The following is a 22,134-nucleotide window of genomic DNA, read 5'->3' as shown; positions in this document are numbered from 1 at the left end:
CTGTGCTGTCACTGATTGTTTCATTTTGCAATTTTTCAAAATAATCACTCCATACTTCAAGGATATCTTTTTCTCCAGTTTTCATGTCACCTTTATCATTTCTAATTCCTTTTCAGAACTCTTTCCTCCTTTTCTGAGCAACCTCCAGAATATATTTCCACTTTATTGACATTTATTTTCTATGTTCTTAGAAAGCTCTCAAGTGTAAGAAAACCAAACACTGTGTAAAAATAAAAAAACAAAAGTCATGTTCTTACTAAAGTCTTCCCATGACTTTTGTTTAGCTATTTTTACACAGTGTTTGGCTTTCTTCCACTTGTCTCTGTATTTCTCTAACAGCACAAGCTGACTTATTTGCCAGGAACTTTTGATATGCTTTCTTCTTTGCCTTCACTGCCTCTTTAACTTCCTGTGTCCACCATGGAGTTCTGATTTTTCTATTCTTCCAGACAACCTCACCACTTACCTCTCTGGCTGAATCAATCAATGTTTTCTTCAGGGCTTGCCACTGAATCTCCAAGGTTTTGCTTCTCAAATTTCTCAAACTCAAACTGTTTCATTTTTTCTTTAATAATGTTTGTGAATTATAGTCTACAGTTCACATCTGAGAGCTGCTCAAATTTTATTCGCTTTAAAACTTTCTTGTATGTTCTTCTTTTCAATATGAAATTCAATTTTATCCTGCTGAATGGTGATCATTTCCAATTTCAAATCCCCTGTACACTCTGGTGTCCTGCACCAGGGAGAAAACATCACTGTCAACAATTACATAGTCAATGAGACTTTTCTTATTCCTTGCCTCTTCTCTCCATGTGAATTTGTGTACATTTTTATGTTACAACATGATGTAGTAATAACCAGTCCGTGTCCTGAGCAGAAATCCAACAGGTATTTACCATTATTATTAACTTTGCTCTTGACTCCAAATTTTCCCAAAAGATTTTTGTATGTTTGACAATCATTTCCTACTTAGAACAATGACAATCATTTACTATTTAGATCTCCAACAAGGACCAACTATTCATTTTTGATTGTGTCGGTTGCTTTCTCTAAAGCCTCAAAAAATTGTTCCACTTCTACCTTAGTAGAACCTTCTGTGGGACCATAGGCACAAATAAGTCTCATTCTCCAGTTAGAAGTATAACATCATCCGCATAAAGCAAAATATTCCCCTTACATTTTTAAAAATTATGGAGACAACTACCGTGTTTGAATAAAAACTTTAGTTTAATATAACTAAAATCTTTAAAATCTTCTAAAAGATTTTAGTTATATTAAACTAAAGTTTTTATTCAAACACGGTAGTTGTCTCCATAATTTTCAAAAATGTATTCGGATCACCATGTAAGCTTTAAAAAAAGGAGGCAAAATATTCCCCATTCTGTTAATTGTTGATTAGCCTTGTATTTAGTGTTGAATCTTATGGAATGAATCCTACCTCTTCTTTTCCTTGATTGCCATTGCCTGGGTATAACATTTTGTATTTATTGCTCAGAAAGATCTCAGCAGTTGTTTTTTATTTTTTTTTCAGTCAACCCTATTATGTCGATCTGGTGCTTATCCAATTCCTCAGCCAGCTCCATTTCTTTGCATTTCAGACTTCTTATGTTTATAGTATCAATCTTGAACTGTGGTGATATTGAGTTGGGGGTGTGTTTTAGGATTTGTTCCAGTAGTTGACTTTTTGCTGTTCACCCTGGTTCCCTGGCAAAAATAATGGGGGCCTTGTTTAACCAGCGACATCCCAGCTAGCATGAAATTCTGTCACGTTGTACCATCATTTTGTATTGTGGTTTAAGCCAATAAGAATACAATTTGGTCGGCTAAATCCCAAATTGCCACCCCATCCTCATTTTCATTCAGTATCCGGGTAGATACCTAACAGGCAGGGCCGCCCATCTCGGGGGTGCAGTGGGTACAATACACCCAGGCCCCATGATCGAGTGGGCACAGTCGGTACACATTTGCAGAAACATATTATCTTTCTAATGTGTTTTTTTTTTGTTTTCCGGTGTCAAAATCATTTGCAGGTAAGAGGTTTTACAATACGTTTATTTCGGATCCTTTAATTTTTACCTTTGAAAAATATTTTAGGGCTCCAAAAGGTTTCTTGCACCTGGGCCCCTTTATAGAGAAGGCCGGTCCTGCTAACAGGGTGCACCACGAGAAGGTAAGGATTAGACATTAGGTCAGAAGTCATGGTCATTTCTCACCATTCCTTTAAAGGCTATGTGGAGGTCTCCTCTCAGTTATACAGCTTTGACCCTTAAGCACCCTGTGCACCTATATACATCTTAAAAAATAAATGTTACAGATTTTAAACATTTTCTATCTATACATTTTTTATAGCTAACTCTTTTAAGAAATCACTCACTAGGATGAAATAATTTAGTTACTGATTTAAAACATTTTACAAAGTTATTTTTTAATGGCATACTACACTGTTTCCATGTACACTGTGTTCTATATTTACTGCCAAAATTTATGTAATTTGCTAGTTACATAGCATTTTGCTGATCATATCCCGTGTCTCCTTTGCAATGTTGTCCTTACTTTTTTATTTTAAAGTATTTTCCCAACCTTTAATCATGAGTAAAAGAATTAGTGAGCAAAACAAGTGGAAGTGTGAAAAAGATTTGAAAAGTAATCTCATTGGAAGAAACACTTTAAATAATAAATAAAAATGAACAAGGCAAGTCCAGAGCAAAGATAAGACAAGAACACAAAATGAGTGAATCAACTGTAAGAGCAATTTTAGCAAAGCTTCTGTATACAAAGAGAAAGGTAAGGCTGCTTGAAGTTCATTATGCATGCAGACTACTCAAATCAAAGTATTATAATGATTAAAATAGATAGACTTCTTTCTACATGGATCGAAGATTGTAACCAAAAACGGTTCCTGCTGAGCACTGACCTTATTAAATCAAAAGCATCAAGTCTCTTTCCAACCTTGAATAAAAGGGCTATCAATGATGGAAAAAAAGAAGAATTCCACTAGTGCTGGGAGCATTTCAAAAAGAGAAATAGCCTACATAATGTTTGAATCACAGGTGAATCTGCATGTGCAGATAAGGAGGTGGCCACAAATCATCCAGAGATTTTGAAGAAAATTGTGGAAGATGGGAGCTATTGTGACCAACAAATATTTAATATCGATGAAACCATCCTTTTTTTTTGGAAGTGAATGCCTTCCAAGACTTTCTTGGCCAAATCATAGAAATCTCAGCCTAGTTATAAAGTCGCAAAGGATAGAATGACTCTTCTATTAGGTGGCAATGCCGAAGGTGATCTAAAGTTAACAAATGGTAGTTTATAGGGTACAAAATCCTAGGATCCTCAAAGGCATTGATCAAGCTTCCTTCCCTGCTATTTGGAAGTCTATCAAGAAAGCATTACTAAAGCTTTATTCAAAAGATAGTTCACGAGTTATTTTCGTCCACCAGTTGAGAATTTTTGCAAACGAAATAATCTTGATTTTAAAGCTCTGCTTATTTTAGACAATTTTAGAGCACCTGGTCACCCTACTTCTCTTGATTGATTGTGTGAGAACATTAAAGTGATATTTTTACTGCCAAATACAGCTTCTCTCATACAACCTATGGACCAGGGTCTTATCACAGCCTTCTGCTGCGATAAAACATTCTGCTGTGATTAGGCCCTGAGACATATCCTAATTCTTTTACAAAAAAAAACTGCCTTAGAAGAGCATTTAAACACAGGCAATAGAATCAACATCTGGAGAGAATTCTATTAAAGATAGTTCACGAGTTATTTTCGTCCACCAGTTGAGAATTTTTTCAAACGAAATAATCTTGATTTTAAAGATTATTTTAGACAATTTTAGAGCACCTGGTCACCCTACTTCTCTTGATTGATTGTGTGAGAACATTAAAGTGATATTTTTACTGCCAAATACAGCTTCTCTCATACAACCTATAGACCAGGGTCTTATCGCAGCAGAAGGCTGCGATAAAACATTCTGCTGTGATTAGGCCCTGAGACATACCCTAATTCTTTTACAAAAAAAAAAAACTACCTTAGAAGAGCATTTAAACACAGGCAATAGAATCAAATAACATCTGGAGAGAATTCTATGACAGTAGAATTCTGGAAGAAATTTAATGTTAAATCTGCTATTGAAAATTATCATCAATCTTGGAATGAAATTACTGCTAGCAATATGCATGCCGTTTGGAAGCACATTTTTCCACATTGTGCAAATGATTTTAGAGGCTTTTCAACTGAAATGGATAATGTTGTTGAGGAAATTGCCAACATTGGGCATGAACTGGATTTTGATGAGATTGACAATGAGAATTTAGATGCACAGTGGGAAGATCCTGAAGCATATGAACAAAATTTAACCACTGACAATCATCCAAAAGAGATTTCACAGAAACAATTTAAAAATATTTTTTGCACAATCGAAGTTTTTAAGTAGTGCTTAGAGGCTGACACTGATGAAGAGAGAAGCAGTAAAATTTGCAGAAGAGTAGAAAAGGCAATAAGGCCATACCATCAGTTGTATGAAAAAAAGAAAGAGAATGCCCGCCAAACTACGTTATCTCAATTCTTTGTTAAGAAGTAGAATAATAAATTTATATTCTGAATATGTTTTACTGTCTTTCAGCTTCATGATTTTCCTTTAACTAGGTCCTGAGACATACCCTAATTCTTTTATAAAAAAATTAATGATCAAAAAGAAATTTGAGGAATGGATCATACTTTTTCCTGTAAATTAATATATTTGATTAGTGCTTTTTCGATTAATATACCCATTTTAAAGAATGCATTAGGCACATTAATCAAGGGATTGCTATATATATATATACATACACACCCAATTCGCCATTTACACAGTAGATTGGTTCCAGGAAAAACCGTGTATAAAGGAATACGGTGCATATGAAAAAATAAAAGAATGGTTCCAAATGTGAAAACAAACAATAAATTATTTTCAAACAAAATATATGAAAATCATTGAATAAAACTAATTAATTTTAATGGAATGTTTTTTTTTAAATACTTATTTAAAATATATACATATGTATCTTTCTTAAAGAAAATAGTGTGTCACTAATAAAACAGAAATTAGAAAAGGCTCAAATACATCACGCACATGGTTATTAGTTAAATTGTATTTGTCGTCACTTTCTCACAGTAGCCGCATTCTTTTGAGTGAGACTGAAATTAAATCGCTTCCATCACTTGAAACACTTTGGCCTTACTGTTCATATTTACCAATGGCGAAACTTTTTCTTCAGTAAAAAAAACTAAATTAGCATTAATTTCCAATAATTCTGAAGGTTGATTTTTTTTTTTTTACCACAAACTCTGTAATTAATCGTTGAGATCCTGTTTTGACTAGATCTTTGTATAATTCTTCATATCGCACCATACATGACTTCAGTTCATGTTTAAACTGTTCAACTCATTCAGTATTTGAATCATGTGTAAGAAAATGACTTTGTAATTGACTAGCCATTTGAAGCTCTTCTTTAATTGCTCCTGCAGTGAGTGGAATCTCTTCATCATCATCACTTTTTTCTTTTTCATTGAGATTCTCAAGGACAGCTTCTATTACTTCGTCATCACTAATAGCCTTGTCAACCATTAATTCTTCATTATCTGCAGACAAAAACTCATCAAATCCTTCTCCGCCAACTGCATATGCTAATCTGATTATATTGGAATATTCAGTTGTATCCAAAGATACCAGGTTTATCTTTTTCACACATTCTGGCCAAGTAGCTTTCCAGTATGCATTTAAAGTTGATGGTTTCAATTCTGATAATGCCAACTTAGCAAGTTTGATGCAATCAAAAATAGAAAATTTCTTCCACACATCAATAACTGTCAGTAAATTATCTTTATCTAATTTATCCAAAATGTATTGGAATGTTCTTATGTAGTAAGTTTTGAAAGTAGCGATCACACCCTAGTCTAGTGGTTGTATTAAGGATGTTGTATGGATGGTGGCAGAAAACAAAATGCCACATCTGGGTGTTCTAAAACAGGATGGCCAGGAGCATTGTCTATAATCAATAAAACTTTAAAGTCCAAATTTTTTTCCATCAAATAGTGTTTAACTTCTGGAACAAAACAGTGATGGAACCATTCATTAAAAATTTCTTTTATAACCCAACCTTTTTTGTTTGCCTTCCAGTGCATGGGTAATGTGTTAAAATCCACAACTTTCATTGTCCGTGGTCTTTGGGATCGATTAATGAGTAATGGTTTTAAACATTTCGAATTGTAAACAAGAAATGATTGTTTAGCAAGCAGCTTTATATAGGCGAGCCTCCGGTAATGGACCAACTTAACTTTGAGAAATCAGCATAGCACCCTTCTGCTTCCAGAACCAATGGCAAGTGAATATAACGGATCATCTGTCAGCTTAACTTCAGGGAATTGTAATTACTAAAATTGATTTTTTTTTGTTGTCGCTACAGTTGTCTACATTCTATAGCGTAGAGTAATCCCTGATATTTAAAACATCAAGGAGGGTTCCCCAAAATTCAAGTTTAAGTACATATGTACCATTCTAGGAAATTATAATTATAATGGAATTACCCTTTTTAACAGGACTAATTCAAACAGAAATTTTAAAAATAAGCACCATTTGAACCGTGTAAAATCAAAATATGCCATGTAAAAATAGAATTGCTCTGTTTTCTAAATTGTGTTATTTTGAAATCGTGTAAAAAGAGAATTAGCTGTACTGTAATTCCTAATGGAACTTATTTAATTTTAGATTTTTTTTTAATTTATCTATATGTATGTAATTTAAAGCATGCAATGTGTATAAAACCCCAATCAGATTACTTGCACAGTAATCCATATCTGGATTACTGTGCTCAGATCTGGTAACTGGGATTTGAAGTAGTTGAAGCAGTCCTGAAGAGGGTGCAGTAGCAGCAGATAATGAAAATGATATCAAGACTGTACAGTTGGTTATGAGAATGTACTGAGAGCATGCAAAGTATGGAGTTAGGTGGATGGAAGATGAAGGTGGAATAATTGACATATTTAAGCTGTTGAAAGATTAATACCAGGAAGGTTTTTCAGATGTAGAATAAGGAAAGGGGGGTAGGAGAAACAAGGATTGAAACCAAAAAAAAACAATTTTTTTTTTTTTTTTAGTATGATATTCAGTTTTATTCTGCTTAAAATTAAAAGATGATCGCTTCCTATTTCAAATCCCCTGCATAGTCTTGTATCCTAAACCGACATGAAGAAATGACTATCAATGAATAGTCAATAAGGCTCTTCTTTTCTTTTGTGTCTTCTCTCCATGTGAATTTGTTCACATCTTTATGTTGAAACATGGTGTTAGTGATGACTAGCACCATGTTTCAACCATCTTGCAAATACTCTGGCTAGTCATATATGACACATTAAGTTCCAGACCACTGTCATATAGTGAATCACTGTTTCTCACTTGTAGATCCATGTAATGGTTTAGTAACATTTCTAAGAAGCCATATGTGCATAAATAAAATTTATTTGTCAGATATACAAATGAAAAAATTATTCCTAACAGCTTTGCTTAAGGGAATGTGCCAACCAGTTTTGTCATCAATCAACACCATTAAAAGTTTTTCCTTTCAGCAATTGTCATGTTTATGGATAACTCTAGTATTCATTAGCATAGCACTTTGCACTTCACTAACAATTTTATCATTGTGTTTAACAATGATAAAATTTTTAGTGAAGTGAAAAGTGAGACTAAACTTAACTCGTTACAACATTAAACTCGCATTACAACAGTAATGCGAGTTTAGTCTGTGACCTATCTCAGTGTTCAATACACCAACATCATTAAATTTAACAATTTTAATTTTAGTGTGTTATGTAATAGGTGTATGCACCTTCTTCTTTTCACTGGAGTAACAACATCCTTATATTGAATTTTTGCAAAATAAAATAATAATTGTAAGCAGTTTGTAATTCACAGTGAAACATCAAAACACAGTGGTGTAGCAAGCAGTGATGTCATAAACAAACAGTTCACAAAAACTGTACATTGGTTTATTCACCGTAACCATCATGTCGCTAAATTCATCATATGAGAGAAAATGCAGTGCTGTTTAAATGAGCATCGATAATAATTGACAAACATCATATAAACAGGTATTGGTCATAATTGAAAACTGTCATATGGATGGATTATCGTAAAGCAGATATTACTGTGCTTAGCTACAGTATTGTTATTATTGGCGTTTCCTTTTTCTCCCAAATTTTTCCAAAACCTTTCTATGCATCTGAGATGCATATTCTGTTTTGCTTTTCAGACATTCACCAAAGACCAGCTTTTCTATTTTCTTTATAACGGCAACTCTCTCTAATAATTCAAAATATTCCTGTGCTTCTGTGAACTACAATTCCAGTTTTCTTCCATAAACTATGAACAATAGAAAAATGAAAGAAAATGCGTGTCCAGACAGTTCATCACGGAGATTATTCATCGCTGGAAATTTAAGCATGGGGAAAATTCATTGTGGATATATGTGAAAAAAAAAATTTTTTTTTTAAATTTGGGTATAAAGTTATTCATATTCTTTCCTACTACAGGCGCTGTAGATGGAATATTAATTGTTACAGAACTGGGATAGGATGGTCAGGGAGAAAGAGCACCATATTTAAGAATATTTAGGGAGAATAATTATATCCAACTATTATCATGGCAATCAATTTTCTAAGATTATGAATAAAAATAAAGAAAACAATTTGTAACAGATGGAGACTATATTTGTTTTAAGATTCAGATTTTTATGAATTTATAAAATAATTGTTTGACAAAAATAATTAGTTTGAATCAAGTTCTGGGAGAATAAAATATATTGGAGACTAAGATAATTAGCAAAAAAAAAAAATGATAGTGGCATTGTTCTACAGAGTGATACAATCTTAAGTGAAGAAATATGAAAGGATCTCTTATTTGCACTGGCATTAAAAACTATAATTATATGATAGCAAGTAGCAAAAATAAATGTAACTTCTAGGTAATATAATTTAGATTCTCGAGTAAATGGCAAGCAACTGCGTTTCTGGTAATAGGTAACTGAATGTAGTTACGTACGCAAGGTAACCTGGTTAAGTGTTCTCGTCAGCGTGAAGGATTTCGCACCTTCTAATAGATATGACAGTCAAATGCACTTGATATCCATGCTTTTTCAACAGGTGGTCTGACTCGTATCCAGGATTTGCTGGACATATATATATGTCCTGGTCGTTTGGGAGATTAACCCTGAGGGTTGTGGTCAAAAAACTTGCAGCTTAAGTCGCGTGTATCCGAGAGATACGTTCATTACTAGTATGTACTAGTAAATGCGATAAAACTTAAAAAAAAAAACTACAAATATAATACATGATAGTTTATTTAATTTCAATTACAATCTAGAAATTATTGAAAAAAAAAAAAAACATTAAACCAATACTATACTGACATTGGTGTTCGCAGTTTCTCTCAGATACAATTCACTATCAAATATCACTTTCACTTTCGCATTCGACTCTATCATTCTCGGACTCGAGTAACATTCGCTGAATCTCTTCAACATCCAATGGATTATCCTGTCGATATATTTTTCCAGCTATTTTTGACGGTAAATAAAAAAAACAACTAAACTAGTACTATACTGACATTGGAGTTTGCGGTATCTCTCAGATACAATTTACTATCAAATATCACACAGATCTCTGCATAATACGTATTAAACTAAACTGACTTCAATTTTCTAGCGAATAATGCTTTCAGTGAATTTTTTCTGCGATGAATTGTCTGCGAACCAAGAAAATGTAAATGATAAAGAAATGGTTCAAATTTGTGTTGAGTTTGAAGAAATTTCCTGCCCTGCTTGAAATTGCTTGCCAGTTAAAACTTCATCTTTACGTTTAGAGTTGAATACTACAGCTATTCCTTCCTTTTCTTGATTTAACATCTAATATTTATTGATAATCAGCATCACACCTGTTTAGTTCCCTTCTTCATCTCAATAATATCAATTATGTCCATGTGGCACTTCTCTAGCCCTTCTGCCAGTTCAGCTTCTTTTCACTTGATACTTCTTATGTTGATGGTTCCTACCTTTATTTCTTCTGACATTGAATGCATTCCTTGAGCTGTCTTTTCACTCTCTCCCCTGATTCCCTGATGAAAAACTCTGTGTAGACATTGTTTAACCAGCTGACACGCCAGTTGCATGACATTTCATTGTGTTGTACCTTCTTGCTTGTTTCTGGTTTAAGCCAATACAGAATATAGTTTGGTTGGCTGTGTCCCAAATTGCCAGCCCAGCCTTATTCATTCAATATTCGGTGCATTCTCATTCTCACCTTCAGTGGTGCGGATAGGACATTAGGTCAGAAGTCCCAGTCAGTTCTTCACATTTTTTCCCTCCCAGTTATCTAGCTTTGATCTTTAAATGATTTTTTTTTTAAATCTTATAGATAACTCATTATATTCAATATCTAATTCATTGAAGAAATTCCTGAATAGCTGTTTCTCTTTCATGATCGATTGTTTGCCACAGTCTTTTATTATTATTATTATTATTTAAAGAAATTGTTAAACAGTGTTATCACTTCTTCTTCTTAATGAAAATATTACTTTCGAATAAATTAAATTTATCTAAGTCATGTATATATGTATGTATTTTTGTTTGATTTGTTTCAGATAAAAATATCTGTAGGGTTTCTGTAAACCTCACTCCACATAAACCTTTCCTAGGTGGTTATCGAAATAAATTGACTGGAACCGAATATCATAATGCTTCTGCCCAGACGCTTCCTCATTCTCGAAAATACAAGACAGTTGAAAGATTCTGTAGGTAAAATGCTTCTTTGGATGTTGCTATTATAGATTTCTTAAAAATAGTATATACCTAAGTTCCCTTAGTTCATTTAAATAATCTAGAAAAGTGTTTCTGGTTCTAGATTTTTAAATGAACTAAGAGAACTTGTGTATACACTATATATTTAAAGGACATATATTGGGTATACTCTCATTCAACCTCCGTAACCATACAAAGTCTTTCCTTGTCACTTAAGAGCATATATTATGTCCATTGCAGTCACAATCCTCCTTTTGCCATGCTCTGTATAGGTGATAGCATCTCGAATAACATTTTCCAGAAACACTTTCAGCACCCCACAGGTTTCTTCATAAATCAAACCAGAGAGAGAGATGTTTAACACCACCATGACGAGCAAGATGTCGAATTGCTGGTTTGCTAATTCCCTGAATGTTATCTCAAAGAACTTTATGATTATGCTTAGTACTTCCTTTATCATGACCTAACATTGTAAGTAGATTGTTACAAGTACCGAAACATAACAGAGAGCTTCTGGCAAGCGAAGTGATGTTGGCCGAGTTGCTAGCGTATCTGCCCTCCAGCCAAAAGGCTGCAGGTTCAAATCCTGCCATGAGCATGGATGTTTGTGATTGTCTGTGGAAATACTAGTGGTAGTAGTGGGCAGTAGATGGTGTTGGTGTAGATGATGATAGTTGCAGTTCATTGTAGTTGGTGGATTGAGTGGTGGAGACAGAGAGTTGTAGAGTAGCAAGTGTTTTGTCACACAAAATAGCCAGAATCAGTACATGTGCAAAGAGCACTGTGATATCGGGCGAGAATTTGTCTTGTAAAAGAAGAATTGTGTCATTGATTAGGACATTTGTGAAAAGGGCAGAGATGTCAAAACTAGCTAATAAATCACTTTTTTTCTAGTGTGATGTCTTTAATTTTGTTTACAAAGCGTGTGTTTTTAATATAGAAGTGGGAATGACCTATCAACTCCTCAAGTGTTGACGCTAGTTTCTTATCTGGACGATAACTGGGGCTGTCTATACCTTCAACTATCGGCTAGAGCAGTATGTTCTGCTTGTTAATTTTTGGTAAATTGCAAATTATCAGGGAACGAGCATAGTGCAGAAGTAGTTTTTTTAACTGTATTCTCGGACCAAGAAGTGACTGATTTAAGTAATTTTTTTATCCAATTATTTTGGTTTTAGTTAACAGTTGATAGGTGCTGTTGTCCGAGACTAATTGATTCATTCACAGGAGCCACCAACTGCCTTCAATGAACAGTCACGTGATCAACCTTTCTAACCATGCCCCGAACAATAGTGAACTCTCACTACTTAGCAAAGACTTAAACTTTGCTGCGGCACCCAGAACTATTAACAAATTAGATTTTATATATCATATTGAAAGAAGCTTAAAATTTCTCCCAACTATCATAGTTGATAAAATACGATTGGAAACCTTTAACATTTTAAATAATACAAAAACTATAACTAGCAACCTAAACCAAATCTGAATTGGCAGCTGTGAAATCGTTAAAATCAAATCAGGACATCGTAATCACTAGAGCTGATGAAGGTAGTGCCACTGTTATTTTAAACCGAACAACATAATTAGAAAAAATGAATCAATTAGTCTCAGACAACAGCACCTATCCTTCCCTAGTTATTCATCCAGTTACTTGCCTCATAACAAAAAAAAAAGTTTTTTGGATTTCCTTTGGCTTGCTATTTTCTTCTCATAATCTGATATTGCCTTCCTTACAATACTGGTCACCTTTCTTTCTTGACCTTTGCACTGGTCATAAGCTTGCTGGTCATCTCTTTCCTTATATACCTTCCACAGCACTCTTTCTTGGTAGTTCCTGCTTAATGATACTACTCATCTGACTCCTACCTGATAACCCTTCTGACCTTGGGATACAATCTGATATTGGTTCTTTCAAATGACCCTTAAATATCTCCCATGCATTGCTAACATTCTTCCCTTGCAGCATTTTATGCTGTGGTACAGATTCAAACTTCCTCCTAAGCTTGTCATTATCATCTGCTTTGTAGTTCCACATATACTCATTCTCGACAGAATATTCGTGTTTTACAACTTCCCAAGTCAAGACCACATGATCACTCTCACCCCAATCACAGGCAATTCAGTCAACTTGGTTATGGATAACAATTTTGATCCTATGATCAGATCTAATATTCTTGTATACTGAGTCCCCTCTGTCACATGCTGCCTCAAGTAATTCTCCCAGTAGGTGTATAAATTTCATTTCCTTTCTTCCTTCCAGTCTATATCTCCATAGCTGAAGTCTCTCATACATAATCACTTCATCTTACTCATTGTACTAATTTTCTGATTAGTCTTCCAGATCATCCATGAAACTCCCTCGCCTAGAGCAACAACCAACTATATATTTTGTCTTACTGGCATTGATCTCACACCAGTCTGCTTCAAATGAACAATGACCCTCCTCCCTATCTTCTATTCTTTTTGGCTGTAATTCATCTGCTATCATCAGCAGTACCCCTCCCCCAATCTTATCTTCCTTGAAAATACTAAACTCTTCTCATTCTATCCGTATAACTATATCATCTGCTGTTAGCCTAGTCTCACATAATGAAAGGATACGTCTTCTTTCCAGGGAGCCAGTCCATAAAAAAAACATTAAAGAATATAATTTTACTTGTGAAATTTTATGTGCATTAACTTTGAAATAAAAACAAGAACCATGAAAACAAAAATATAATTTTAATTGTTAATTTGGTCTCTTAAATAGAATACTTCTATAAAAGTACACCCAATTCTGCATTTACATGGTGGTAGATTGGTTCCAGAAAAACCATGTAAATGAAAAATGGATGTTGTAAAAAATAATACAGTGCATATGAAAAAATAGAAGAATGGTTCCAGATATGAAAACCTGATACAAACAATAAGTTATTTTCAAACAAAATATATGAAAATCATCATCATCATCATCATCAAATTCCTGCCATGTACCCTCAAGGGGTGTACAGGATATGATAGTACTACATGAAAAAATTACATCATTACTAACTTCCTATCTACAATTTTCCTCCAAATCAGTCTGTTACTTGTCAAGACTCTAACATTATCAGATCTTATATTCCTATCGTCTAAGGCACTTTGTACTGTATCAATCCACCTATATCTTGGTCTTCCTCTGGGTCGTTTTCCTGCCAACCTGGCAGAGAACACTTGTTTTGCTAATCTTTCCTCTCCCATTCTATTTAAGTGACCATACCATCTGAGATTAGCTCTGCTAACGCATTCCTGGATGCTGACAATGTCAAGTTCTTTCCTAATATCCTCATTTTTAATATGATATTGCCATTGATGCCATCTGTTCAAGCCTCTAATCCTTCTCAGGACTCTCATATCTGCGGTCTCTAGTCTTTGGTCAAGTGTTTTACTTCTGACCCAGCTCTCAGATCCATAAGTTAAAATTGGTTTGAACACAGTCTTGTATACAGCTAATTTAGTGTTCCGACTAATTTCTTTCTTATTCCATATGAATTTATTTAATTGACTTCCAACCATACCAGCTTTGCTGATTCTGTTGTCTATTTCTATATTTAGTTTACCATCTTCAGTAAAAATTGTGCCTAAGTAGCTGAAATGTTTTACTTGTTCCACAGGTTCTCCATTCACAACACAGTTGACATTTTCAATGATTCTGCCTATTTTCATTGTCTTTGTCTTTTTATTGCTGACCTTCATACCATATCTATTACAACAGCTATTCAATTTAGTCAGAGAATCTTGCAGACTTGTAGCGGATTTATTTAGAAGTATAACATCATCCGCATAAAGCAAAGAGCTGACATTAACATCTCCAATTTTGATATCAGGTTTAATACCACATTCCTTCATAATGTGATCCATATAGATAATGAATAACAGAGGGGATAATGTACATCCTTGTCTCACACCAGATTTATCATTAAACCATCTTCCTGTACTTCCTTCAATTCTAACTGCTGACTCACAACTCAAATAAAGACTAAGTATTGCTTGATATAATGCCCCATTGACACCATATAACTGCAGCGTATTGAATAGCTTCTCTCTTGGCACCTTGTCATATGCCTTTTCCAAATCGACAAAACTTAAATACAGATCTTTGTTATATTCCCATGCTTTCTCGACTATTTGTCGAGAAAGCATGGGAATATAACAAAGTATGAAATATATGAAATCATTGAATAAAACTATTTAATTTTAATGGAATGGGTTTTTTTATTTTAAATACTTATTTAAAGTATATACATATGTATCTTTCTTAAAGAAAATAGTGTGTCACTAATAAAACAGAAATTCAAAAAGGCTCAAATATACTTTGCATATTGTTATTAAATTTTATTTGCCATCACTTTCTGACAGTAGCCACATTCTTTTGTGTGAGACTGGAATAAAATCATTTCCATCACTTGAAACACTTTGGCCTTACTGTTCATATTTACCAATGGCAAAACTTTTTCTTCAGTAAAAGGAACTAAATTAGCATTAATTTCCAATAATTCTGAAGGTTGATTTTTTTTTTTACCACAACTCTGTAATTAATCGTTGCAATCCTGTTTTGACTAGATCTTTGTATAATTCTTCATATCACACCATACATGACTTCAGTTCACGTTTAAATTGTTCAGCTCGTTCAGTATTTGGATCATGTGTAAGAAAATGACTTTGCAATTTACTAGCAATTTGAAGCTCTTTAATTAATCCTTCAGTGAGTGGAATCTCTTCATCATCATCATCAACACTTTTTTCTTTTTCATTGAGATTCTCAAGGACAGCTTCTGTTATTTTGTCATCACTAATAGCCTTGTCAACCATCAATTCTTCAATATCTGCAGACAAAAACCCATCAAATCCTCTCTGCGAACTGCATGTGCTAATCTGATTAGCACGTGCAGTTGTGCTAATCAGATTAAGATATTCAGTTGTATTGGGATATTCAGTTGTATCCAAATTTAATGGGTTTTTCTTTTCCACACATTCTGGCCAAGTAGCTTTTCAGCATGCATTTAAAGTTGATGTTTTCAATTCTGATAATGCCAACTTAGCAAGTTTGATGCAATCAAAAATAGAAAATTTCTTCCACACATCAATAACTGTCAGTAATTATCCTTATCTAATTTATCCAAAATGTATTGGAATGTTCTTATGTAGTAAGTTTTGAAAGTAGCGATCACACCCTAGTCTAGTGGTTGTATTAAGGATGTTGTATGGATGGTAGCAGAAAACAAAATGCCACATTTGGGTGTTCTAAAACAGGATGGCCAGGAGCATTGTCTATAATCAATAAATCTTTAAAGTCGAAATTTTTTTTCCATCAAATAGTATTTAGCTTCTGGAACAAAACAGTCTGTGATGGAACCATTCATTAAAAATTTCTTTTGTAACCCAACCTTTTTTGTTTACCTTCCAGTGCACTGGTAATGTGTTAAAATCCACAACTTTCATTGCCCATGATCTTAAGGATCGATTAATGAGTAATGGTTTTAATATACCATCTCCTGAAGCATTGCTGCAAAATAATAGAGTCACATGATTCTTAGCTGCTGTAAAGCCACCAACACATTTTTGTGATTTCTCTATATAAGTTCTTCTTGGCATTTTTTTCCAAAAAAAGGCTAGTCTCATCTGCATTCCAAAAACGGTGGAGTGTAGCCGCCATTTTCAATACTTTTAGTCAGTTTTGAAAGAAATTCCCTAGCTACCGGCTCATCTGCATATGTGGATACTCCTCTTATTTCTACATTAGGAAGCGTGTATCTTTTGAGAAATTTTGTAAGCCAACCTGTTCTTGCAGAAAAATCACAATTGTTGTTTGATGTTGTTGGCTCATTTTCCTGAATTTGTTTGTACAACTGTAATGCTTTCTCTTTGATGACATTTCTATCTAAAGGTATTCCTTTTTGTGAGCAATCTTCTATCCACATCACTAGGGCCTTCTCCATCTTCAATTTTATAATGTCTCTGGTATACAATGACGACTTAGCACCTAATTTTGTTCCATAAAGAACAGATTTTTTAATGGCCTCTTCATTTTTCTTAATCGTTCTCATGGTAGCTTTGTTCAGTCCAAAATATTTCCCTAAGGATGTTGAACCTTCTCCGGCTGCTAAACAATGTAACATTTGGATCTTAATTTCTAAAGAAATAGCTTTTCTTTTCTTCTTCTGAATAAATGAAATATCTGTCATTGTGATTAATGGGGTAATGTTACAAAAATATCTGAAAATAATTGATTTAAAAATAAGAGCCATTTGAACCATGTGAAATCAAAATATGCCATGTGAAATTAGAATTCCTCCTGTTTTCTAAACCATGTTATTTCGAAATCGTGTAAAAAGAGAATTAACTGTACTGTAATTCCTAAAGGAACTTATGAAATTTTAGACTTTTTTTTTTATTTATCTATATGTACTTTATTTTATTTATTGTCTATTATTACAGAGATGTGCAGACAGTGGAACAAAAAAACAAACTTCAACAGACAAATTATGATGCATGGACTCAAGTAGAAGTTCCAGGAATTTATATCTCCAATCATAATGATAAGATACTCAAACCAAGTGGTTCATACATTCATTCTAAAGTTATATTTGGCAAATTTATCATAGCTGTGAGTACAGAAAACATTCAAAAATTTATTATAGTATGTTTTAACAGATAATAATGCATATAAAATAAAGCTAATATTTCCCTTGTGTAACACCACATTTTCAGACCATACATAGCTCTTGAATGTTAAAGAACAAATCAGTAGTTCAAGTTATGTATAAAAATGATATCATCATGGGAATTGCCTTTAGCACATAGAAAAGAAAAACATATTTAGATATTCATGTGTGAGTAATTTACGTATGTAGTGATTCATGTTTGGGTTTAGCGAGCTTTAAAAAACTTCAAAAGACTTGCAAAAAAACTTTAACATGTATAGTTTTTTTTTACATTTACTTCATAAATATGGTAAAGAAGATTCATTTCTTGAATTGAATATGGAGATTTAAGCCATGGTTAGAATCCTGATATTCCATGTTTTCCTGAAATCCTGGGTTGTTTATGTCTCAATTCAGTAATCCCAATTCTCTTGAGAGAGAAGTAAAATAATTGAATATTTTCCGATGTGAATGACTTCCTTACCCTTCCAAAATCTTTATATTATGAGATGGTGTTTTTAGGAAGTGTTCGTTTTAGCATGGCAAAAGAAAGTAGTTCTTATATGTTCATATTTGTACGCTAAAAATCTGGATTACAGCAAATGAAATATGCTCACTTTCAATTGACTCAATTCTGGAGTTCTTATTATGATATCAGTGTCTAGATCCATGGTTCCCAAAGCGGGTGGTGGAATTACCTGGGAAGGGGGGGGTTGCTAAGAGGCAAGGGGGCAGCAGGGGGGAGATGCTGAAATGTGCAATAATTAATTGCTGCTGTTTGATTATTATTGTTATTTCCAAGACATTTTTCGTTGTTTTCCAAGACATATACTGTTGTTTCCAAGCCTTATTTCGAGTTTTTTGTTGGTAATTTCTGAAGTGGTCCTTTTTTACATTAATAGTATTGAGTGTGTTATAATGTATTTTCCCATATTCTTGTTTACCGAACACAAAATGTGATGCTTTTAGCTATGTAAGTGTTGTGTCACAGCTTGGCAAATTATAGGTTATGTTATATTGTGAGGATGTGAAGATAAAGATTATTATTTACAAAAATTGCTTTCAAATATGTATGTACGCTTATTTCTGCATGTTCCAGAATAGAAATGGCAGATGCAGATACATCAAAGAAAAAATGTAGGCAGTATAGCATTGAATACCTAAAATATGGTGGATGCATACCAGCACCAACAAACCAACAGCTGCCAATGTGCCTATTATGTGAAAAGGTCTTCTCTAATGAGGCCATGAAGTCTTCCAGAATAATTGAACATTTGAAGAAGGTACATCCTGGCAAGGTAAATAAGAATTTAACTTTCTTTCAATCTCTCCAAGACAAATTTCAAAAGCAACCAACAGTTTCAAGCATGTTTTGCAATGCTTCACAACAAAACACTGATGGTTTGCATGCATCGTACAACATTTCATTGTTGATCTCAAAGTCTGGAAAACCACACATGATTGGCGAGGAACTCATCCTGCCAGCTGTTAGTGAGGTTCTGAGTACTGTTTTATATAAGTCACCATATGACATAATTAAGACTATTCCTCTCAGCAACAATTCTGTGCAAAGACGAGTAGATGATATTTTTGCTAAATGTTGAAGAAACATGCTGCATATTAAGAACAACAGACTTTGCATTACAACTGGACAAGTCAACTTTACCAGGCAATGAATCTTTGCTTTTAGTTTATGTGGGCTTTGTAAAGGAAGAAAGTTTGGTTCAAGAGTTGTTATTTGTATTGCTACTAGATACATACACTAAAGGGGAGTCAATATTTCATGTTTAATAAATTTAGTTTAATCTTTTATCCAAGTGTGAGCAAACAAAGTTTGCACCTGAAAGTATCTTCAGGACTGGGGTAAGGTGGTACAACACCAGGGCAACTCGTTGCAAAGGTGGAGCAAGATACCAACACTCCTGTCTCAGTATCTCCCATAATGCAAAACACATCTCCTTGCGGATATGTCTAATGTTATGCATTAAGGGAAGGGCCACTACCCAGACTAGTTTTGACCTTTATTGAGGTCTCTTCAGTGGGAGCCAGGCCCAAGCTGAGATACCAGGCAGAAGCATTCGTAGGTCATCTCTACCTATAGGAGTTGCCAAATGGTGTGCCATCCTTTTTTTAATAAATTACTCTGGATTTAGAGAAAGATGTTGAAAGTTTATTTTTCACTTGGTTAGAGTATAATAAATTTAGTTTAATCCTTTATCCAAGTGTGAGCAAACAAAGTTTGCACCTGAAAGTATCTTCAGGACTGGGGTAAGGTGATACAACACCAGGGCAACTCGTTGCAAAGGTGGAGCAAGATACCTTCAAAATATTTCATGTTGTTGTTGTTGAGCAGTTCTTCAAAAATAAGGAAATCCCACTTACTAACATACTTTCTTGTGCAAGTGATGGCGCACCATCAATGACAGGTTGCTACAGTAGGTTTGTCGCCTACTTTTGAACACAAAAGTAGGCGACAAACCCACTGAAAAAAAGCAGTACCAAATATATTTACCATTCGCTGTGTCATTCATCGCCAACATCTGGTGTTGTGTCGTTATTTATGCAAATTCACTTAAATCGTATCTATCAAACTTACTATGCAGTTGCTCTAAGTACTGGCCTGGATTTTTGGTCCTATCTCCTTTTTAGGCATATACACATTTATAATTTTTAATGACTGCCCAAGTCTATGCCCTATAATAATAAAATGCACTATTCAGGGAGACAATTCCAATAACCCAAATATATAAATACCTGCTAACTCCTTCAGACAGTCGTGGCAAAGTCTCTCAACTTAACTTTACCCTCCGCGACAAGTTCGTAATTTTAGAGTGGTGAGTTGACGCTCTTAGTCAGGCAAGACTCAGTTTGGGGTAAAAAATACATGTTTATTTTACAACTCTAAATACACTATACAATTATATAAGTTCACTCTTGCTAAGATTACAATCATACATGATTGTAATCTTAGCATTCAAAATTTTATATCTAGTAAATTGCTTAACTTTATCTTCATTAACACAATTCACTCATAACAATTCCCACTATAAATCTCTGCAGGACACTAAGTTAAATTATCATTAATTTATGGCTCATAATTCCTCTCTCTACAATTCTGTTAAAACTCCTTTTAAACAATCTCGATATCTGGCTATAGCCCACTGGAACAATCACTTAAGAATTCACTAGTTAATATTGTCCTGACATTTCATACTTCTTGCATCTAAATTTTTTCATACAAACAGGCTCCCAAAACATAAATAACAAACCTTTACATTACCTTCACACAATTACGGAATGGGTCTGCTGGCTTATACTGTTGTGGAAGTACCTTATGTTCAATTCCTTGTTTGGATAAGCGGCGTTAAATTCCTGCTAAGTGGCTATCCTCTATCTGCTCAATGACTACCTTTGTCATCTGAGGACTTTATGGGAACATCTACGACATAGCACCCGCTTGTTATGAAAGCATTAGCTGTGTCGCGCTGGAATTCCGTCCGTAGTTTCATGGACTGCCCGATTCAAACTTCCTGCTGCCACACATCCTCGCCCGTTGTTCTGTCTGGAAACCGCTACCTCGATTGGACCTCCTCACGACCTCGAATCCCAGAAAAAAAAGCCCTCTTCCTCCTCCTACAATCACTTATATTATTCATCACATAGCGCCCCTATCTCCTCCTGAAACTCCTGTACGGCGCTATGCTAGTCTCGATCTCTGATGATGTCAGCACTTTTTCTGTGGCAGGAATCACGGAACTGTTATTACGCACACCTGTTCCTAGTATTTCACGACCTCAGGCGCTTACACTAACATGTACCAAATCTTTGGACTCTTACACTTTGTTTAGTGGAATATTCAAGTTAATTTCTGCTGCACTGTATAATGCTAAATTTTAATTTATAATTCATTTAAAAAAATTCTAAATAACACAACATAATTCCAATCTGTTATATTTCATTATCTTATAATTTCACACCTTTGACACAATATTATTTGATTTTGACTAAATGCAAGTACTTTCTGCTATCAAATATTCAGTTTGCTGAGTTGTGTTTGTTGAAGTCTGAATGATTTGCTGAAACGAAGTAACAAGACCATTCAGAGTTCAACACCAGGCAATGAATCTTTGCTTTTAGTTTATGTGCGCTTTGTAAAGGAAGAAAATTTGGTTCAGCAGTTGTTATTTGCAAAGCTACTAGATACATACACTAAAGGGGAGTCAATATTTCGTGTTGTTGTTGAGCAGTTCTTCAAAGATAAGGAAATCCCGCTTACTAACATACTTTCTTGTGCAAGTGATGGAGCACCATCAATGACAGGTCACTACAGTGGGTTTTTTGCCTACTTGAAAAAAGCAGTACCAAATATATTTACCATTTGCTGTGTCATTCATCGCCAACATCTGGTTGCAAAAAACCTCAGCGATCGCTTGCACATCTCACTACACACTGTCATTACTGCAGTGAATGACATTAAAGCCCATGCTCTTAATGATAGACTTTTTCTAGAGCTCTGTGATGAAAATGAAACATTTTGAATGCTTGCTGCTCCATACTAAGTTCGTTGGCTGTCAAGAGGCAACTGTTTGAGACAGTTTATGATCTTTTGAATACCGTTGTATAGTTTTTTGAAGACA

At 34.3% G+C, this 22,134-nt stretch overlaps 1 protein-coding gene across 3 annotated transcripts in view; it reads left to right on the top strand.

The window, feature by feature from the left end:
* The window catches only part of LOC150108466 (IQ motif and ubiquitin-like domain-containing protein), a 227,567-nt gene that overhangs the window by 26,585 nt on the left and 178,848 nt on the right, over nucleotides 1-22,134 (top strand). For all 3 annotated transcript variants that reach the window (XR_016550657.1, XM_090415872.1, XM_090415873.1), the window contains exons 3-4: nucleotides 10,679-10,832; nucleotides 17,292-17,460. Coding sequence is in view for 2 of the 3 variants with exons in the window: in XM_090415872.1 (XP_090271998.1) it covers nucleotides 10,679-10,832; nucleotides 17,292-17,460 (323 nt within the window). In the remaining variant the exon portion in view is untranslated. The remainder of the gene's footprint in view (nucleotides 1-10,678; nucleotides 10,833-17,291; nucleotides 17,461-22,134) is intronic.

Source organism: Typopeltis vanoorti, chromosome 3 (assembly GCF_054136105.1).
Source record: "Typopeltis vanoorti isolate ZY-2024b chromosome 3, IOZ_Tvanoo_1.0, whole genome shotgun sequence".
NCBI classification, from domain to species: Eukaryota; Metazoa; Arthropoda; class Arachnida; order Uropygi; family Thelyphonidae; genus Typopeltis; species Typopeltis vanoorti.
Note: the sequence above shows the minus strand (reverse complement) of the source record. Positions and strands in the feature narration are given on the sequence as shown.